Genomic DNA, 22,330 nt, shown 5'->3' with positions numbered 1-22,330 from the left:
TGCACTGACAGTACAGCTGTGATAAAGCTGTGAGCAGTGCAATTTCAACAGCAGCTACTGTACATCATTTCCAGAGGCCTGCATGGCAAGCTTAAGTGCTGTGGAAGAGTTCAGCCTCAATTGTCTGGTATTAAAACATGCAGCGTATCAAGTGTGAAGAGCTCATCAGCATATCATGGCAGCCGAGGAGTGAAAGGCCATTACACTTTATTCATTCAGTGAAATGAGGAAAGAGGCGGGAGTGAGAAGAAGAGGGAGAGGAGAGATAAGGAGACGGAGCTGAAGACTAAGAAGAGAGGCCAGCAAGTGTAGTTGAGCAGATAGCAATGGGACATGGAATGAAAAGACATAAAACCTACCGCAGCAGTTTGGTTACCATCATGCCTCTTAATGACTGTTATATGGTATACCTTTGATCAGAGCAGAGCTCTTTGTTTAATAGTCTCAACCCAATCATCAGAGTACAATGGCTTCTCTTAACCAGGACAAAAAGTATATTCAGCTCCACAGACATGCTCCTGTCCTGAAGCACCCTTTATCCTTCCTGCCTCAAATTAAGCTCATACATACTTCAAGGCAGCCACAGTGTTGTCTTTTTTCCTTTAGCAAACTTCATTCAGTAGTTACACATGACAAAAGAAGAGAGCCTCCTGAGAGCAGCTGTCTCAAGAGACTACATTTTTGTTGTGTTGTTTCCCTAGAGGATGTGTGTCTAAGGTGCAGATCCTATTGCACAAGTGTTTTTGTAGAAGAATAGCTGCTAAAGCTGTCCATTTTGGCTCAGGCAAGTTTTTCTGCTTGGCATGCATTGTAAGTAAATTACCTCAGGTGTCCCACGGCTTTGGTGCGGACCAGCGAGAGGATGATGTAGTCATTCTGCTGACCCTGGAACCTGTCCACTGTTGTCACCTGCACACAAACATTTTCATTATTGAACAAAAAACCAAGCAACGGCAGCTGATGTATTTTGCAAAGTAAATGCTTTCCGTCTTAAATTCTTTTTTATTTTTATTTTTTTTTGGGGGGGGGGGGTGAACGATGGTGCCTGTGTTTTCTTGTTATTGCTGCTATCGCTGTGGGCCACATGGGCAGCCAGCAGGGCTAATACGGCTTAGAGGGCATTTGCTGCCACTAGCCTCTTACCTGGGCCCCTGAGACTCAGGACAAGGTACTGGGGGCACATGTTGCTTGACTGGATCAGAGATTATTTCACAGAGAAGGAGAATGGAGGAGAAGTGGCTCTCTGTAGGATTTTTTTTTCAAAGCAAAAGGAAACTCGTGTCAGCCAATTTGCTCTTATACCCTGGTAATCCTGTCTTGCTGAGAAGCATACTTATTCCCGTATATGAAGAACAGAGCTGTGTTTTGAATTTGTGCTGTTGCACCTTACATAATAACGACAACATACTGCACTTGGAACTTGATACAATGCAAGAAAATTGATGAGATGCAACCCTGTAAAAACTGAACCCCATAACAGGCGCCTCCTACAGTGTACATGTCATCAACAGCTGTGCTCAACTCATGGCAGTGTTGAAGAGTGTATTGCTGGAGTACAGTTTCAAAGAGATTTGAGTAACAAGTTTAGCTTGCTGTCAAAAACAAAAACTAAACTAAAATCCCCAGTTTGTGCCTATAGCCTGGGCTTCCTGTCCATCTTTAACGTACGGTACCCAAAGTAGCTCCTCCAACTTGGCAACTAACTTAAAGTCCTATTCATTTTTCCTATTGACAATGTTACGCGACTCACAGTTAGAGCATTTCTACATCTTGGATTGGTATGAAACTCTCCCAGTTGATATATCAGTACAAAAGATGAACAACAGCGTTAGAAAAAGTTCTGTTACGTATGCCACTAAGAGGCTAAACTTTGTGTTTTGTTCACAAATTCAACAAGGAAGCATTGTAAATTTGCTACTGCTCTGATTTGCGCCTTTGACTGCCTTCTTCTGCATAGCAACAGCAGCCAAGGCTCATGGGTACTGTAGTATTTAGAGCCGTTTGTCATACCACCTGATGGAAAAAATATGATTTCTCAGAAACAGTTGAAATGATTAAAACTGATGGTCATAACGTAAATCTATAGGATTGTCTCATCATCCAGAAGAGTCCTGTGTTTCTATTTTAAGTAACATTGACGACATTGCTTCAAAAAAAAAAAAGAAAAGGGAATACAGAAGGGGAAAAACACTTCTGGAACCAGCGCCTTCTCCTAATGGTAATGGCAACCAAGTCAGAAGGAATACTGTTAGCCTAACCTACATGAAGTGAGAATGCATGTAAATAGAGGTTACATGAACAAAACATGTCATAGGTCCTCCTTATTTGCTATTGTACAAGAAATTCCACTATGCGGTTATATAGGCCACATGTTGAGAAATCCAAAGCCCAGCAGAAAGAGGTTGGCCTTTTCTCTATAGATCCATTTTCTAGAGTGGATCAATAGGACATCAGCTACCATTGAGAAGCCACACAGGCCCAGGACTACAGCAACCAACCTATGAACCACCCATGCTAAATAAATCATGTGGTCGAAGTATTAGCTAATGCAACTTTCGGTGATCCTGCAACTCCCTTTGCCAAACCCCTCCAAAACCCCTTTTGGGTAACAGGAAGGGAGTATGGGGAGTGTGTGTGTGTGTGTGTGAACATGTAAAAGAGGGAGAGATGGGGCTAATGATGTAGACCAATATTTATTTATGTCTCCCTGTTGCTATGAAGAACAGGTGCAGCACCAGAGGCAACAATATGTCGGTTTTACAATAGCATGAGGTGTTTCGGGCTGTATGTTCAAGTCAAATGTTTAATGTTCAAGTCAAACAGCCGTGGTATGCATGCACGCACATGTTCACACAAATGTGGCATACACAGATACACTCCAGCACACCCTTTGTAGAAGTAGGGTATAACTGTGGACTTGAAGGGGCTATAACTGCGAGAAAGGGGTGCTTAAGAGAGGGAGTTATTCTTAGCCCACAGACAGTGACAACGAACCCCAGGTAGAGAATCTCCCCGAGGAGTAGCATTTTGCATGATGTTTAGTTATTTATGAGAAATCTTCCAGGGAGTAAATTATAGAGGTCATGTCATTGTGGCACATGCATGTCTGTGGATACAAGGAATCACACAAACGCACACAAAATATACTGTGAGCCGCACATTTGTGTACACACAGATTGTTGCTAATAGAATGCTATTTGACTGAGAATCATTTTCTTCCATCTCGCCCTCCTTCTCCTCATTGTCATGAAGACAATGACACACAGTCTTTCAGCTGATGGTCAAACGTGGATCTCTCCTCTCTTTCTTTCTTTGTTACTCATCCTGCCATGTCTTATTCACAGCAATTAAGCCCTGGAATGTGCAGAAGTCAGGCTGCCGGATTATTCACTTTTTCACAAGAGACTCTCAGGGATGACAGAGTAACATCTCATTTCTTGTGCCTTCATATCCACATGTCTCAGGATTTCATATCTGTCAAAAAAAAAAAAAAAAGGCATGGTGGGACATGTTAAGAAGACATTTCCATGGCTACAAGATATCCTGGTTCTGCTCACACAGCAAGACTTGCTTTTCTGTTGTTAAAGAGGCTCATGCTCTCAGAAAATGAAGAAGGGATGGGGAAAGTGTTTGTAGCCATGTGGAAGAATGTGGGAGAGGTAGAGAGGGGCAGGGAGGGATGCAGAATGTAGACTTAAAGCTTAAACAGTCAAGCCATTCCCCCTTCTCAATCATCTCTCCTTGACTCTGTTGATGCGCATCCAAACTAACGAGAGACAGATAAAACCTTATGGTTTACAATTGGTAACAATTACATCACTGTTTTGTTGGGGTGAGATTTGGGTGAGAAGAACAGATTCTGAATCCGGTTTGCATTTATGTGATAGTGTTCTGGTTAGTGACCTGGATGAATAAATACTATCCTAGGGTTTAAAATACAGCACTAACAGAACAAAAGGACTTGTCTATAAAATTCACAAAGTAAATGAAAAAACAAATATCACATTAAAGATGCATAAGTGTATAACTGCATGCATATGTATGCCAGATGTTGTGTTTAAGATTCAGTTGACATCTTAAGCTAGTGTGTTTATTTGAGTATGGGACTGTGACTGGTGCAAACGGGCCATCCTCTCCTTTTCTGTCTAATTAAAGTCATCATAGTAAAGTAGGCTGGTTGTTGACATCAGCTTGGTTTTAGCCATTGTGGCATATTAATAGACACACTGTGGACCCCAATGCTCAGCGCCATGACCTTTCAGCTGCACAGCATTTTCTCACAAGAGCGCCTCTTTCTTTTTCATCTCTCTCCCTCTCTGGCTATCTTTCTTCTCAGCAAATCTAACAGCCTGTCACCCCAGTCCCTCCCCACCCCTTTATTACCGGGCATGCATACTTACTAAGGCCATGAGCACAATGAATGACACCTGTATGTCTCCACATTGCAGGACATTTAACATGACCAAGCACAATTTCTAGCTAGCTGTCAGAACACCACAAAACAACAAGGTTGCGTTGTTGCGCTAGCGTTGCACAGCACAAAATACAGACAACAGGTGACCATTAAACACTTCAACCCTGCAGGTGGAAGAATGCACTATGCACACAAAGACATGAGAGGGATTAACTTCCTGGCTAATTGTTAGAAAATTAATAAACAGCAACATGCTGCAATTTGTGCTTGTGCCTTCATGAGTTAAAAGATAAGTCTGGTGATATTTTATGTGTCTTACTGTCAGAAAATTCCATGGAAATACCAAAAGCAACAATAAAATGGTCCTACTAACAAAGCTGGATACAGCTTATTTATCTGTGCCATAGACCTGTAAGTGAGCCACACTGTTGCACTGAGTGACATGTTGCATCATTACAATGAACATGGGTACTGTAGTGTATTTTGAATGTGTTCCACATACACCATGCTGCTGCCATGAATGCTCAGTATGGCACTGAATGTGTATTTATCCACGACTGACAATAGTCCAACAAATGCAAAATTAATTTTTGTTTGAGTAACCTTTGCTAAAAACTATAGCTTCTAGCTGTTTTAAAAAATGATTTTGCCTTTAAAAAAAATCTTCTTTAAAAATCTAAGTATGTATTTGTGATGTGAAGATTTACGTCTCAAGTCAGGCTGGGGAAACAGAAAGTACCAACAGACAGACTAAATGACACTGACGCTGATATGGCATTTTCTCTCTAATTGTGCAACTTTCTCTGGCATGCCTAAATATTCTGTGACATTGTAAAGTGTGTGAAAGGCCAAAAGAACAGAGACCAAAGAAAGGTACGAGAATGTGGGTAGGGAAAAAGGATAGGGAGAGAGGAAAGCATAACCTGAGGCTAGCGGGTAAAAGCATTTAGCAGTACAAACAGAAAACGGATGGGAAATTGTGCCAACGGGCTGCTGACTTAACACAGTGTAAAGGAAGGAACGAGAGAAGAGAGACAAGAGGAGTTGGGGGAAATACTGTGGGCTGCACAAAGACAATCCAACAGTATCCTTCAGGGATCAACACAGCACTGAGTTTACACCCACTTTCAAAGTATGCACATTTAAATCCTTTCCTCGAACACAAACACACACACACAAACCTCAGTGAGATTTACAGAGGTATGCAGTTGGCTGGTATGTAAACTGATGGGGACAGAGGGCACAAAGTGTCCTGCTCTATTTGGTGCTTATGAACTGCAGCATTCTTGATGGTCTCATGATTTGATGGAGCAGGACAATGAAGGCAAGGGTGAAAAATAAAATACTCTTTGCCTACAACAGTGAAAAGCCTCCATGAGCTGCTCATTATTTTCCACCCTGCAAGAATCAGGCAGTTCCACTAAATTCAAGGAGATAGTGTATGTCACGCTGCAAAGATAAGGACAGCTGGGAAGACTTGTAGTTAAAATGTACAAACCTACTTAAATTGCATAGGGAAAGAGAGAAGATTGTGTGTGTTTGTGGTAATGCGGGACAGAGAAAGCAAAAGCCTTGTGAGAACTCATCTCTCAGTGCAACAGAGGATATAAGGTTGGTGCATTGACTGCAGCCGCATCTGAAGGTGTGAAGAAACTGTGTTCATGAGCATGTTATGTGTGTTATGTATGTTCCTACTAAGCTAGTCTGAATCCCACACATAGATATGAGGTGAAAACATGTCTGTTGGGACTGTGGATTCCTTCCTGACAGGAGAGAAGAAATGTGTAATTTCTCAAGTGATATTAGGAGTGTGTACAGTTCATGCATGTAGAATCGGGTGTGTTTCAGTGTTAGACTGCTACATGAAATGTGTAAATGTCAGCACCTCATGAATACACTTTAACTAGCAGATAATTTAGACTGACTGAATTTCCATTTTGTTTCATTTTATTTGAATCGTTTAACAAGCTGAAGATGTGTTTGGTGGTGAGGTCTGGAACCAGAATAAGTACTTTTTCAGGTGTATTAAAGACCATTTCTTTGTAAAAGAACAGTGAAAAAAAGTACTGTTTAGAGATTAAGCAGAACAGGACTTAATACTTGCAGCTAAGACTGCCAAGTGAACGTTGTGCTTATAATGTATGGTATTGCTGGTTACCGTATATTATACGGTAATGCGGCTAGGAGATAATTTTCCTTATGAAATACTTGCTTTACAATAATAATACTTTATAAAAATAATAATTGGGTGCCAAATGTGTGCACTGTTCACTGTGGTCAGTGTCAACTGGTGCATGTGTGTCCTTACCTTGTTAGGCTGACTAAAGAAGGGATTGCCAGCACAACGCTGGTTGATGACATCTCTGATCAGGTGTTTTTGTCCATTGTAGGTGGTGAGGATGCTGATGCGGTCAGCAGGATAGCCCAACAGACGCATGTACATGTACAAAGCCACAGAATACTCCGCCTCCGCCAGGTTCTACACAAGAAGAGAGAAAGAGAGTGAGCAAGATTGACATTATTATATTTTAACTATATAATATTGTAAACAAATAATGAGAGAAGGAAAAAAAACTGATTGGGAAACTGACCTCAAAAAACCTATTGTCTATTAATACGGTAATTTTGTAGTGAATCAAAGCACTAAGCTCTCTCTTCCTATCAGCACACCCAGGACTGTCTGCTGTGTTTGACACCTTGCTGTTCCCATTCTCTTGTACTTAAACACTTGACAGGCGAGAAAGGGCTAGAGCAAGATGTTAAACTTTTCAGCCAGATAAAAGCCCACTCATTCACGCATGAGTAGCCATCTGATTTGGGCCGGAATTAATTGCCTCAGACGGAGCTCTACACCACCACTAGCCAGGCTGGGACAAAATGTCCCAATCTAGGATCCCCTACACAGAAGCAAGGAGGGTGAATGGCATATTTCCACTGTGGCTTTGATATTCATTAAGGGGGGAATAGGTGATTGTGTTTTTAGAAGTGTGACAAAAGGCTGCATCATCAAAAGATTCATTATTCAGTTTGATGGCAGAATGTTATCTTAATTAATGTACTACCAATATCACCACACTTACATTTTAACTAGGAAAGGCAACATTTTTGGAAAATAGCTGCTGCCAGAGTCTATACAAAGAGGATTGTTACAGAAGCACTCAATACTTGAAATATATATATATATATATATATATATTCAAACAAACAACGCTGTACTAAGCAGGTAAACACACTCATTTGCTACAATTATTGATCTCTCATCTCAAATTCCAAATTTCCAGGCCCCACAGGAGAACATCACAAGAGCTTGTGACTAAATGTTAAGGCCAGCGTTGCATGCATCATTCACCCACTACAATCAACAGCATTCCTCAGCATGTGCATCCTGGCTCTACTCTACCCTTCATATGTGACCAAAAAAATTAAAAATAAAACCAACAACAAGAAAAAAGAAAAGAAAAACGGAAAGAAAAAAGCCAACAGTATGCATTATTCATTCAGTTTCAATTAAGCCTGGACTGCAGCCTCACATCTTTGATAATAATTTATGCAGCTTCATCAACAGTTCCTGATCCAGCTGTACTGAAGTCAACACATCAAAAACAGTGACAGCCTTTGTTCTTCTTCCCTTATTACCTGTCTCCAAATGGCACAAATTCATAATTTTAATGACCACACCGTGTTTTTACTGATACAAATGTTATATTCACGTTTGGCAGTGAATGTTAGGTATGAGCTGGTGTTTTTAAAAGGGAAAATATTCAACATTATCTACAAAATGTTGAAAATCACAATGACAATGTTTCAACATCGTCTACATGTCAGTGACAAGGTGATTGATCTGCCCATGAGAGGGTGATTTTGGAAGGCATCAGTGGCGTTCGGTGGCCTCGCCGTATTCATTCTGGCAGTACCCGTTTCACAAAGAACTAGAGTACATCATATTGTTGAAGTAAAGACCTCACAGTCTTAATTTCAGTTGTGCTTCTGAATACATCAAAAATTACTAATGAGGTAGTGTTACAGTTTGGCTGCAAAGATCACGAGAAACAAACATATGCAAGAGTCTCTCTCTCTCTCACACACACACACACACACACACACACACACACACGGAGTAATATCTAAGTAGACATGTGGTTGGCATTTCCAGCTTTGCCTACCTCGTGTGCATAATATTTAACTTAATGTAATATTTAATTTAATGTAATCTAATGCCCCCTAACACCTCAGAGAACTTGTTAACCATAACAAGGTCAGACCTAACCCATTGGAGTTTGAGTAAATGGCCCTAGGCTATATGACGACTGGAGAGGATCGCACATTGTGGCGTAGATACAAACACATAAGAGGAAATAAGAGATATAAATCTACCTGAGTAAAGCCCACAATGCTTTTTGCTCTTATGTAATTTAAAATGTAGCTTGTGAAGCAGAAAAGCTAGACTAACAAGCCTAGTGGCTGAGAAAAGCCATTTTCTAACAACAGAAGATGTGGATTTAGATAAGCATCTTATCCTTTTATGAGTCATTTGACAACTTGGGAAGTACTATCAATGGGCTGAGACTCAATATGTAAAGTGTTTTAACAAATAAGGCGAAGAAGCAGGAACAGACCTTTGGACTGTGGAGTGTCTGAGTGTATGCACATGTGTTCGCGTGTATGAAGGGTGTACAGTTCCTGTGTAAGTGCAAAGCAGGGTTGTGACAGTGTTTGTTCAGCTGTGACAGGCATTCAGCATACATTGGATACAGTTGCTCCTCTAGTGTCCAATTTATCCCTTCTGGTTCCTGGGAAAGTACATGCATGTGTGTCAAAGTGTATGTGTGGGTGTGCGTGGGCGTCAGGCATAGTGAGTGATACAGGCAATTCCCTTGAGGAGCATGGAAATGGTAACAAGCAAATGGAGTTGAGGTTCATGTGACCTGGTGCCTTGAGAAGTGCACATGATCTGGATTTAAGAACAATGAGAAGCTTCAGGGACATGAGCATGCACAGTGTTGAATGCTGCAGTAACATTCATGAAGCACTGAGACTTGGTGATTGGCCTTGCAGCTTATAAACAAATCAGTGTCTCAATTGATGCATTTACTAATTAGTACCTATTGTAGTCATCAGATAAATTGACTTTTACCTGAAATCAAGTGCTGCTGGCTTTTTGACAACTGTAGGCTCTGTTGTGTCTTGGCAATTGTTGTGTTTATTATAAAATGTATCTTATAGACATCTGTATATGTCTAACTACTATTCTGGTAGCTTCCTTCTTTTATTAAAAAGAACACCGTTTTTCAGAACCACAAAATAATCCAGTTAAAGTAATTGGTTTCATGTTACATTTCTCAAACAATTCAGTACTTAAAATGTTACTATCATACTGGATAGTTTTGCTGTTATATTTCACAGGAACTTTTGGGCTCCTGTGCTGGTGTGGTGCCAAAATAAACTTTTGTTTTGTTTTGTTTTTTTAAAAACACACCCCTATCAACCCTGTCCCCCGCCCACACAGTCTTGAGTGTCTCAGCAATGTCATGATGAAACACAATCTTGCTCCTGGTGTGAAGGACAAACTGTGGTCTGTGATCTGTGATGGGCAGCCAGTGTTAGCTACAGACTAAGCAGGGTTATGAATATATCATATGGACTTGTAGCAAAACCATTCAAATTTAAAAATGAATGAGGTTCTTTACAACAACCAATTCAGGGGAAATGGAGGCTAGGGAGGAATATGGTTCTCTGCTCGGGTGGAACTAAGTGTGCATGAGTGTGTATTTGTGAAAAGGAGTGTATAAATTGTGCTTGGAAACTGCCACACATTGTGTTACACGAACAATTTCTGCTGTTCCAACATTGTGTATGTACCTGTGCTACAGATATACTGAATATTGGTGTTATATACTGGGTGTTCACAGTTCTCCAAATTGAAGCAATAGATATGGTTCTGTATGGTTTCATGCTGTATGCAGCAGGGTATTTACAGTTGAAAACATGTCTTCCCTTAGTATTCAATTCCAGTTTTGTTTTTGCTAGTTTTCACAATCCAGTTTCCATTTTCTGGCAATTACACATTTTAACTACTGACCTGGTAGAAGTAAGGGTTGGGCTCAGATTCTCCCACCCCATTGAAGTCCTCCACGTTAATTAGCTGGAAGTCAAAGGTCAGGCCAGGGTTGGGCACCTGGAACTCAGGCAGTTGCTGGACATGAGGCAGGTTCCCCAGGTGTTTGTAGCGCCAGTTGTACAGGTTGCACAGGCTGTGGGACAGGAAGATAGAAACACATTAAGTCACACACTGTTGTTATGTCCTTTCTGTGAGGAGACAGTACCAATCACTAAGAGACTGCATCCTTTGTGAAATTAGCTTTATGTTCTGCCAGAGTTACCCACCTTGCACGTGCACGGCCCTGTGCATCCAGATCTATGGTGGGCACTCCCAGACGCACAAATCGGGTGAAGAGAGACTGCTCCATGTTCGAGTATTTCTGGAAGGCCATGTTCTTAATAACAGGGGGCAACTGGTGGTGGTCACCAATCATGATCCAACGCTTCAGCCTGCTGTAGCCATCCTCTGGGTTCTGTAGTGAGGGGAAGAAAGGAAAAATAAATGGAGTGGTAAGAACACCTGTTACAGAGAACACTTAAATGAAATACAGGGGTCCGTACTAGACTCAGTAAAATATTATCTTTTCCATTTTGCACAGTATAGGTTGAACAATTAATTAAGTTTCCCTTTGATCTGTAAAGGTAGCTGCATGAATTAAAATCTAACCTGTTATGTCCACATATGTAATCCCAGTGTAGTGCACTGGGATTACTCCATGTTGTCCAAATTTATTCAATTTTGTTTTGTGACGATATTATATAGTATACGTGAAATCAGATCTTCAGCAGAGAATAACATCTAAGTCCAGGAGGGCGGTGAAGCATGAAGGGACAGCACAGGTTTTTATTCATGTCTACGTCATGCCTGATTTTGCTAATTAGATGTGGTTTGTTTGGAGCTTGACCTCAGTCAAATCTGATATACCAACCATTGCAAGTCAGGAGCTGATTTAATCACTGAAATCACTGATAAAAGTTGAATGGTTGGATAATAAAAGAGAAGGGGAGGGGGAGGAATAAACAGTTTCACTGTGACATATACCTGGCAGAAGGCTCTGACTGCCAGGCTCTAGAGAAGAGAGATAAAGAAAGGAGCTCTGGCAAGGTTGTTAGATGGGTTGATGTGCTTAATGATCTCATTTGTAAACAGACATTAGCACTATCTCGGACAATTAGGCACAACTACCAAAGACAAGCACCATTATTGTGTTTGGAGGCCATCAGTCAGACCTTAAGAGAGAAAGTCAGGTAGTAGAAGACTGAGTCGTGAGTTAAGGATTAAACTAGGCTTGAACTCGGAATTTATGACAGTGCTTAGACCTGGCAGTAAGTTTTCAGGCAAGGCATAGCTGTAGATTTTCCAACAGCTAAAAGTTTCTTCTTCTTTCGTCTTAGTCATAAAGCTTACGCATCATAAGTTAACGTTTTGAGAGTTAGTCAGGACAGGGTTACCTGTAACAGGAGGGGGATGAAGGTCTCAATCTCCAGAATCTGAGCAGCTTCTTCCATCAGGATGTTGTCATACTAATAAAGAGAATCAGCAATTTAAACCTAGTAAAGTACTTAAAGTAACTGCAGTGAATACAAGTGTAATCAGGTTGTTGTCTTTATGTCAACTGAGAAGGGTCTACCTTAAATCCCAGCTCCACCAGGTCATGACGTTTGAGTGCAGCATGTGTACAGGTCATGGCAATGATTTTGGCTTCCTTCACTAGCAGATACTTGGAGCGGTCCAGTCCACTCCTTAGCAGCTCAAAGGCCCTAAACTCCTTCAAGGGTAGACAAGAGAGAAGGTGAGAGTCAGGAGAAACGTTTCATAAACAGATATGATTGGGAACACAAATAGAAAAAAGAAATCAAGAAAAACAGCAACCTCCCATATGCAATTAAAAACAACTTGTATGGCCTCTAGAAAAGAACTTAGCAATCTTAGACTCAAATCAATATGTATTCATCTATTTGTGAATGAAGTTAGGTTTTGCATTAATGTTTTATATAGTGGGGTTGTGAGGGGAAACTTAAATGGCATACTGACAAGATGATGGATGATTACTGTCAAAGATGGATAAGATGATTATCTAGGGTGAAATAATCATACCTCTAAAAGAAAAAAAGAACAGTTCAGTAATTAGATACACAACCAATACATCTTTGTGTCTACCTACATTACAGAAATATAGGTGTAGGTGTACCCCAGCACTAACTCCAACTGCCTCTACTTTTGATTCCCTGTAGATGCCCCATATCGCCAACAAGTCACAAAAGTGATTGGCAACCTACCCGCTTTTTAACTAAACATATTATTAACATTAACATTCTAATTTGCTCTCTGACAACTACTGAGGGAAATATCTGGCTCTGTAGCTGCTATATGCCCAGCTAGATGCTAACTTTGTCTGTCAGCCTGAGATAGAATCAAAACAATAATCCCTCTGCTTTCTATTCTCATTAGGAAACACAGTCTCCTCTTTTCGTATGATGCAGTGATACAGAGGCAGCCAGCCACAGGGCTGCTCTGCCGAGGGTATACTGGGTATAGTTTGCTGTTCAATAACTGTAGCTTGAAGAGCACTTAGCACAGATTTTCTTACATGGCTTATACTGGAATGGAAAATTTAGGGCCAGTTTTTACACAAAATATGAATCAGTTTACTTCAGAGTGCCGGGTGAAGCGCAGAGGGGGAATATGGGTAAACAGGCGTGCTATTTTCAGGTTGCCACACTAGCTGTGTAGGGCTAGGGAAGAGAGAGAGGGCGGGAGAAGTAGACTCGGACAGCACTGGGGTATAAATATTTAATGTGTTACTATTTTAGCATTAATATTAAACCGATCAAAACATGCAATATTGATGAGATCTATTTTTAACCCCCATGGCTCCAGGACGGTTGAAGGGTGAAATCAAGATGGTAAGGATTCATAGAGACTGAGAAGAGAAGGAAGAGAGGAAAAAACAAAAAGAAGTAAACAGCGGTAAGGATGTGGTGAGACTGCAGAGAAGGAAACAGGAGATGTCTTTACATGAGGAACCCAGGACGCACATTGTGTCCCTGTCTATCTGTCTGTCTAGCAAAAATTCTTTGTATATTCCTATGACAGCTTATTCCAAACTGCTTTTACATTTGAAAAGGCAGACAGATAAGTAAATTCAGCAGAATGATGCTTTGTCAACCCTGCACCACAGACAGCAATACCTCTTAATGGGTGTACAGATTTCACTGCAGCATGGGTGAGGCTGAGGGAGGAGGGAGAGGTGCTGTGATGCAGTGATACAGAGGCCAGCCAGATAAATCAAGGTCACAACACGTGTTGGGATATTACCTCCAGCCAATAACTTCTTTATTGCTTTTCAGAGATTTTCTTGGTGTTCCCATAAATCTGAAATGTTAGTTATCTCTATAGAAATACTTGATGGGCTGAGGAGGAATGATGTGTGTTTGTGAGTGTGAAAGAGTGTGAGAAAGAGTGACAGAGAGTAAAAAAGATGAGTAGGAATAGCCTTCATCACTTTGTTGTAACACTTATCTTTTCAAAAGGGTCAGCTATTTTATCTACAAATAAACAGTACAAGTACTGTTAAATATCTTATATAATGATTCACTCTATCAACTGAAGCAAAGAGACAGGTGATGACTAACTCAGAGAGACGCAAAAGTGTCAGAAGAGCTGCTTATAAGCAGACACGTCCACAAAGACACAGACAGTGTCTGACCAATCACTGTTAATCTACAACAACCTGTCACTGTGGTGGACAGGAAGTCACAGTTACTGGTGCATGTAAGATTGTGCAACACCTAGACACACAGCTGGCAAATAGTCTGCGAGTACCATCAAATACAGTTGGCATAGCCTCTGTGTGTATTTGAGTAAAAGAAGGAAAGGGCTATATATGTTTACCTCAGATAAATTGTAGATGGTGCGTGTGATGTGTGCTTCTGTACATTTCATTTGTTGCTGTATGTATTTTAATGTAAAGCACATTGATTTTAACTGCAATGACACATGCTCTATAATTATAATATTATATATATATATTATAATTCCTTGCCTTAATGCACTCGAGTAACCTCCTTACACCCCACTGGGTGTTGCTCAGCAGTGAGGGAACTAGTACACTGTGTGTGTGTGTGTGTGTGTGTGTGTGTGTGTGTGTGTGTGTGTGTGCGTGTGTGTGACATTCTTACCTCCAGCTGGGTAAATATTTTCTTGATGTGGCGGTAGCAGCCCTCTGCAATGTCCATGTCCTCTTCATATGACCGGCCCTTGAACACAGGCTGGGGGGCGTTGGAGAAGTACTTGTGGAAGGGAAAATGTGCAGCCACAGCTTGCACCTCCACTTTCTTGCCTTGTTTAGGCCTGACTTTACTCATGTACTCTTCCCAGCGAGATATAACCTGTAGTGAGGAGAGAGAGAGAGCAGACATACCCTCTGAATGTTAAGAGGCTGAGCCCCTGCCTGTCTGAGGTCTACTAAAATGCTGAATGAGCACACAGTGGGTGTTCTGCATGGTTCTGCCCAGCATAAATGGTGCATGCTGTATTTTCTCTATAATTATTTGACCATAGCAAAAAACCCATTACACACAAATGAACAATGGAAACAGATATACTCACTCATATACAGGTGCCCCTGCTGAGCACTTAATAAACCAGCTTCAACCAAACAGCAGGGTAGCCTAGTTCTATAAATACTGTAACGCCTGTGAAAAACAACTTTAAGGATAAAATTAATGAATCTGCTAGAGGACTCAGCTTAATTGCGTGTTAAGTATCTGTCTGTATGGCCTACATGAGGGAAAATCCAATGATAATCATGTGATTTTCCTATAATAAAGACCCTGTTTTTGTTTTTGTGATCCTGCTGTTGCTCACATACTTCATGTGCTTCCTGTTGTTTGGTTACAGTTAATGTGTGTGTGTGTGTGTGTGTGTTGTAAAGTGCTGTAAGAACCGAGAGGAGACTGCCTCTCCTCAGTCATATTGGTATAATGCTGGTGATGGCTCATGCTTGCAAGCAATAAAAGATCTACGGAGAATTAATATTGTCATCTGGTATTTGAGTACCAACTCGCATGTGCACTAGACAAGAACTGATTTTCAGTTTCCACAACTATTAAGACCACCATCGAAACCTTAAGTATGTCTACATGCTCATTTTTATCATTGCTCACTGACAGTCTGCTCATGGTCACAGAATCACCATGCTAACTTCTTGATATTTACATCTTCAAATGTCACAGAACTACACTGTTGGCAAGTTTTCAGAGCAGAGCTAAAATAAACCCAAGAACACAGCTAAAATGAAGTGGGTTGAGAATCCAATCTCCATGCAACGTCAAATTAATAAGGAACCATAGTGGTGTGTGTGAGATAGACAAGTGACCGACCTCTGGCAAGGTGCAAAAAATCAGACATGAACTCTGACACTAGAGCTCGGGTGCCGGCCATGGCATACAAGTATTTGCTATGGCTTTGACTCTCCAGACAACTATCTGCTTTAGGATGTAGTTTGAGCTATGACCACTACTAACAACTATGTCACTGGCATCTTTACAATGTTTTTATATGTCTCATATTACTGTTTTGATGTGATAAGTGACAATTTTTCAGAAGAAGAAAAGGTTGGATATTAACTTGAGCTCCCCATAACACTGACGATGGCAGCTACACCCTGCACTTATTTATGTTAGAAATGTCTATAATGTTTATTTTAGAACCCTTCAAGTGCAAGTAAGTAATTGTCTGCAGTGGCATTTCTCCTGCAGCCTGAGAGGACAGTGATAATTAGGTGACAGGAATAAACAGGGTTGAGACTGTTTGCAGTCTAGGCAAAATGAGCAGTGAGTCTGGGGAATGGAACTTTAATACTGTCTGGATTTGATTGGCATGAATATGTCTGAGGAACAGGACAGACAATAGAGAAATCCATTCTAATTTATTCTGCAAAATATCTCCTGGATCCCCTTCTCTCTCTCTCTCTGGAAATCAATATTAATATCCAAACACAAATTTGAAGGATGTTTGAGGCTTAATAGTAGGACTGAGAGAAGTGGCTGCCAGCAAAAAACATTTGGACTTTTGCTAAACCCGTATGCAATTAGGAATTTTATTTGGACATTACACTCCCTTTTAGCTTGATGAAATATTATGCACAATATGAACCAATGCTAAGTGCAAAATCAGAAGCATAGCCTATGCAACACTGGTTGACAATTACATTTTATGACTTTTTCTCAGCACATTGCAGAAACATAAACACACCTAGTTATAGTTTTACCTGGTAGAGGTAGAAGTGTCCAGCAGTCTCACAGGTGTAAGAAACATCTCCTGGGACATCCAGGCTCTCCTGTAACCTCCCCACCTCTCTGAGGAGCTCCAGTCTTCTGGATAGGACATAGTTTACCCTGCCATATCTGGAGACAGACAGCACAGCATAGTTAGTAAACAATCTAAACACTTTTGTATAGGGATAAACAGATGGTTAAAATCATCTCAAGCAGTTGTCAAGTATCAGAGGTTAATGATACAATGATGTAAGAAGATTAATGTTTAAGGTTCAACTGGCTGTTTATATAATTAAATGCATAAGGAGACACAACCTATTCCTACTATGCACATATCCAAAAAGACTGAAATACGGCATAATTCTTAGAATTTGTAGATTTGAGGAAAAAGGTTTTAACAGCTTTGATGCAAGTTAACACTGACGGTTAATGCTGTTACTCTAATGTATTGTTAAACTTCTGATGCCTGAGTGATCAGATGGACTCCTGTCTGTTCCTGAGTTCCAGTATCAACTTCACCACAAAACAAATGGTGTCGTGACCTGGGTTCATCAACCTACATGCTGGTGTGGCAACCCAGACAGAGACCTCAGACAAACTGCTGTATATAACAAAAAGGTGAGATAATGTTTCTTCTTATTGTGGATTCAACTTTTTGAATCCCAGGTTGTTAAATGTCCATACATGGATTGATAGAGCAGAGTTAATCTTGATCTGATGGTTGTTATGCAATTGCTGAGTTGATTGTGTGCAATTTTGGTTGTAATTACTGCTATTGTGTTTGTGTCCTTGGCTGAGAGCAAGCAGGTGAAAAAAAGCCTGGTCATCTGAGGACATACAGTAATTAATAGAGTAAAATATACTTTAAATATGACCCAATGGAGTAGAGAGGTTTATAGAGGGCAATGGCTATCCTTGATTGCACATAAGGTCTGTTTAAGAACTATCATGCATTCTATTGTGCAGCTAAACAATACTGCTTAAAAGCAATTATCAGGTGGCAACAAGACAGGATGCACCGGAAGACAGGAATTGGAAGGGGTCACAGGGTAATACTGCAGGTGAACTCTATTTTTAGGCCCTCTGCAAAGATCCTCAGTCAACAGATGACTCAAAAACAATCAGTGCTCTGCCTGTTCGGCCTGAAAAAAATTAAACAAAAATGGGGAGTGACCTTGCTTCCCAGGATGACAGACCTGTAAAGCATTCACTACTGAGACAGAAAACCCAGAATAGATACACAGGTGTGAACAACAGCATTTATCAAAGATTGTATTTTTTGGTAAAATCCAATAAATATAAAACTTGCACACAACGGCAGCAACTGTGCTTGAACCTGAATGATGATGTTGCATTTAATTTCCACCAAAAGCAAGTGGCATCATGACATTTTCTAGACAAAGGTCATTTTTTTTCTAGAACCTAGGGTAAAAATATATACTGTCTACAACTAAACATATAACTTGGAAATTTTAGAAGATCCCCCCTATGCTGCAACCATGCATCCTCAAAAATCTCATTAAAACAGCACAAAATTCATCATGAAATGCAGGGGGGCATTGTTAATTGGTATTGCTGTAGCTTTCCCTTTGTTAGGCACTCAGAGGAGCACTGCCTTCCATTTTGTCATCTCGTATACAGTGTTAATTAAAACTCCCTGGCTCTCTCCTCTCACTGGTGTCAGTGGGGTGGAAGGAGTGTGGAGTCTGCATGTTATAAGGCAAGCAGGCGGGAACATATTAAATGCTGCTAGCTAAAGCTCTTTCTTTTATATTTGTGTTGCTGTATAATGTATTAATCAATTAATTAATTAACAGACGGCTTCCATGTGCAGACCCCAGTTCCCATACACTGCTGTTCATACTACAAGCATACACTCACACTGAGCAGTAGTCATACATGCATCACCCCTCCCTTCCTCCTCTGGAAGTGTTGCTAAGAGCTATAGGGTGCAATGTGCTTAGTGTCACAGATGGACATGGTGGTAATTAACAATGTAGGCTACAAGGAAACTTTAAATAGTAACAGCATAAAAACCTAATTAATATTCAATAACACAGTGCTATTTATATTCAGGAGCAGACTAAAAATCTTTGCTAGTAAAAAAAAGGTTTGGGCTGATTCATCACATGGTGTTAAATATAGCAGCAGTCACGTAGAACAGCAAATGTTTTGGGTATCTTGAGATAATCTCTTTTTCTCAAGTCTGTCATGAGTGTTTAAAGTGCGCAGCACCCCAACTTCTCTTTTCCCATCTTACTATGTCTCAGTAGTAAGGACTGAGTCACTATCCTTCAAGGCATTACACAAACACGCACACACATAGTGGAGTTTACACAAAAAACGTGGGTGAGAGAGCTGGGAACTACTGGGGCTTCCTTAACAGGACTCTAGTTTAACAGACTCTAGTTTTTGTCTGAGGCCATTTGTTCTGTGCCTTGCCACCAGTGCCATATGAAGAATAGCAGTACTGTGTTTTTATGTGTCCATTAGGGCGTAGACAAAGAAAGTTCTTAAAAAAAACTAGTATTAAAACTATGTTTGTTTTATTAAATCACAGTCAGGTAATGTCACCCACCACAGATTTAAGAGGGCTCCTTACTGACCTGAGCTAAATAAACATTCTAATGGTCTTAAAAAGCTGAAATGAAATGTATTTATTAATGTAATTATTTATTTATTCATTTAATTATTTAGTCATATTGTTGTAAATTAATTATTCATTAAAAGGACTATTGTATTCCTGAGTTTGGAAAATAACAACATTACTATAGCTACTTCCCTGTTCAACTTACATCAAAGGTTCCAAACATTTTGTTTATCATTTAAATTATTTGTACATTACATGAAATATTGTGGATTAAGTTTACACAAGTATTTATTTGTTTAATGCATTTTTGTTTTTTTGATCAGCCATAACTATAGTGCGACTTATATGACCAAGACATATAATTCAGGAGAGTGGTATTTGGATTAATATTGCTTCTTAAAAGCCAGCCCTGGAAAAACATTTCTAAAAACATGATGTTTTCAGGTATTCCATGCCTACTGTAAATCTACATCTCTCTCTACATGGCTTGTTGCCATCCTCCTCTTCTTGGAAATGATTCCCAAAGTGGCTACTGCAAATGGGTACAAGGTCAGCTACTGTGGTCCAGAGCAGTGATGAGAGGGTTAATCAGACAGGGCTTGCCTCTGAATGCAGAGCTGTAGAGAGATCCATTTCACTGGTGGAAAGGCCTGAGAGGCCAACAATGCCTAATGAAGATAAACCAGGTCCATGGCCTGGCATATGGGAGTATCGAGTAGCCCTGTCAATCTGTTGGCTCATACTAATTATGTATGTGGGCAGTTGAACTGCTTTTGTGTGTATATGTGTGTGTGCGTGCGTGTCTGTTGTCTGCTTTGACCAAATTGTAAGGGTTGCCTCAGCAGCTTATATGCACTATAAGTCTGTAACCATTTGTTGAATGCACTTCCACACATGCATGCCTGAATTCAAGTTGTCTCAATTTTCACATGTGCATTTTTGTTTGTTTAGGTGCATCTCTCTCTGTGTGTTTTCTCTCCACCTGTTCCCTGCTGTCCTCACCTGCTGAAGTCCTTCTCAGTCTCCAGTTCCTCTTCTCCGTGGCCCAGACGTAGGAGGTGGCGCTCGTCGATGTCTAGAGCCATGATCTTTTCAAACAACTGGTTCAGAGCCTGGTGTAGAGTGAATCGTGGCAACAAGTAAACATGATCAGACGTGGAAAATCGTCTCTTTGATATGTGTGTGTATTTTGTCAACTATTAACAGTACATATAAACCTGTTTTGACTTCCTGTCTCTTTTTCAATCTCTGATGATAATCTGAATGATTTTGTTCCAATTCTTGATAGAGTACTGTTTATGTGTAATATATTTGAGGTATTTAGCATGCTATGAAGCAAGTGTCTATTCCTGTATAAGGAATATAGATGGATGGGGGAGTATAAGGTTTTTCATCATTATTTCCAGTTAGGTTTCTTGTGGCCAAGGTTCCTTTTGGCAAGCTTCCACTGGTGTAAAACAACAGCAGATTACTTTATGATTAAATACTGAGAGGGGAAGACCAGGGCACAAGGGAGCTTAGATTTAAATTTTTCCTCCATGGTTTGAATATGACTATCACCTGATTAATGGGCAGTTCTAAGTACAAGCTCTAAATTCTACAGACAGCTTCAGTTTTTTGAGCAGGGTGTTAGGGAAACTTTTCAGAGATCAGAGATGTGTGCTGAGCTGGTTAGTGTGTAGATGTGCTGTGTGTATGGTGGGTTAACCTGGTTTGAGTGTGTGACTATGAGGGTCCTCTGCTCAGGAAAGTTGTGATAGAGGTTTGAGATGATTTGAACAGCAACATCTGTCTTTCCGGTACCTGGTGGTCCAACAACCTAGAGACACAGCAGGAAGTGAAGAAGGGCGTGGGAGGAAAGAAATGAAAATTATTACAAGAAAGAAGCAGAAGAGAAGATAAACACAATAGGAAGTTAGGTCACAGTACAAAGGCGATTGCCTTGGAGACACCCTAGTGGTTGTGACAGCTAGACCATGGGCATGTCAGAACAGGCTAGGCTGGTGCCCCATCGTTAGCCTTGCTCAGATATACCCGATGCAACAAGGCTGTGGTGTTGGTTGGCATGCCAAGACCCAGTGACTGCACGGATGGGAGAAGACAGAGTCGCTGAAAATACAGAAAAGCTAAAAGAGGCATAAGTATCTTTCAAGCCTCCCCTTTGTATCTCTGTATAAAAGTTACAATGATAATAAGCCTCATATCGGACATCTAATTTATTAAATAAATATTCATGAAACAGATTGGTCTTAGTATGGGTATCTCAGATGAGTAATTTCTGCTTAAATAGTAAGCATATTATAAGCATAATAGTAAGATATTCTTGCATAAATCAGTACATAATCAGCTCCTTGGTTTCCCTAAATGAATGCCAAGCCAGGCAGACCGGGAGGTAGTGTGTGTTTGTTATGGCTGCTAATGACTGTGAGATATGCCAAGATGGAAGGTTAGAGGGGGTGAGGAGAGGAGCAGAGAAAGGAATGCATGCAGAGTTGTTTTATGACTCTGCTGATAGCCTACTTGCCATATTTACCTCAGCTAGCTGCACAATAAATAACTCAGACCCCACTGCCAGCTTCCAATCACCACATCAGAATAGCACTTTTGTCAAAACAGCGTAAAAACAATAGCAGGCTGGAATGAAAAGCTGTGGATGTGCATATGGACTGGGTGTATCCATAGATGTAATCCTATGTCATTTTAATGTGTGGCTGACTATTTCATTGGCCATGCCAAAATTACAGGGCGGGTTTCAGGGAAATTTGTCATCGCGCTATATGAATGATGAAGATAGGGAGACCAAACAGCAGCATATTTACTGGTGAGGGAATTCCCTTGGTGCACATCACTAAGATTAATGGTTGCAAATCTTTGGCTTTATAACAGAGCTGGAACAGTATGCACCTGCAGTATCAGCACTCACTGGACTGACTAGAGGCTTTGCC

At 40.5% G+C, this 22,330-nt stretch overlaps 1 protein-coding gene across 3 annotated transcripts in view; it reads right to left on the bottom strand.

Moving 5' to 3' along the window:
* Positions 1 to 22,330, bottom strand: part of aqr (aquarius intron-binding spliceosomal factor) — a 53,795-nt gene that overhangs the window by 8,567 nt on the left and 22,898 nt on the right. For all 3 annotated transcript variants that reach the window (XM_044167202.1, XM_044167201.1, XM_044167203.1), the window contains exons 24-33: positions 21,094 to 21,204; positions 20,388 to 20,497; positions 16,789 to 16,924; positions 14,696 to 14,905; positions 12,145 to 12,282; positions 11,966 to 12,037; positions 10,799 to 10,986; positions 10,494 to 10,665; positions 6,723 to 6,893; positions 824 to 909 (exon numbers count right to left, since the gene is read on the bottom strand). In XM_044167202.1, the coding sequence (XP_044023137.1) occupies positions 824 to 909; positions 6,723 to 6,893; positions 10,494 to 10,665; positions 10,799 to 10,986; positions 11,966 to 12,037; positions 12,145 to 12,282; positions 14,696 to 14,905; positions 16,789 to 16,924; positions 20,388 to 20,497; positions 21,094 to 21,204 (1,394 nt within the window). The remainder of the gene's footprint in view (positions 1 to 823; positions 910 to 6,722; positions 6,894 to 10,493; positions 10,666 to 10,798; positions 10,987 to 11,965; positions 12,038 to 12,144; positions 12,283 to 14,695; positions 14,906 to 16,788; positions 16,925 to 20,387; positions 20,498 to 21,093; positions 21,205 to 22,330) is intronic.

The sequence above is a fragment of the Siniperca chuatsi genome, linkage group LG15 (assembly GCF_020085105.1).
Source record: "Siniperca chuatsi isolate FFG_IHB_CAS linkage group LG15, ASM2008510v1, whole genome shotgun sequence".
NCBI lineage: Eukaryota > Metazoa > Chordata > Actinopteri > Centrarchiformes > Sinipercidae > Siniperca > Siniperca chuatsi.
The sequence above is the reverse complement of the archived record's forward strand: the minus strand, read 5'-3'. Positions and strand labels throughout refer to the sequence as shown.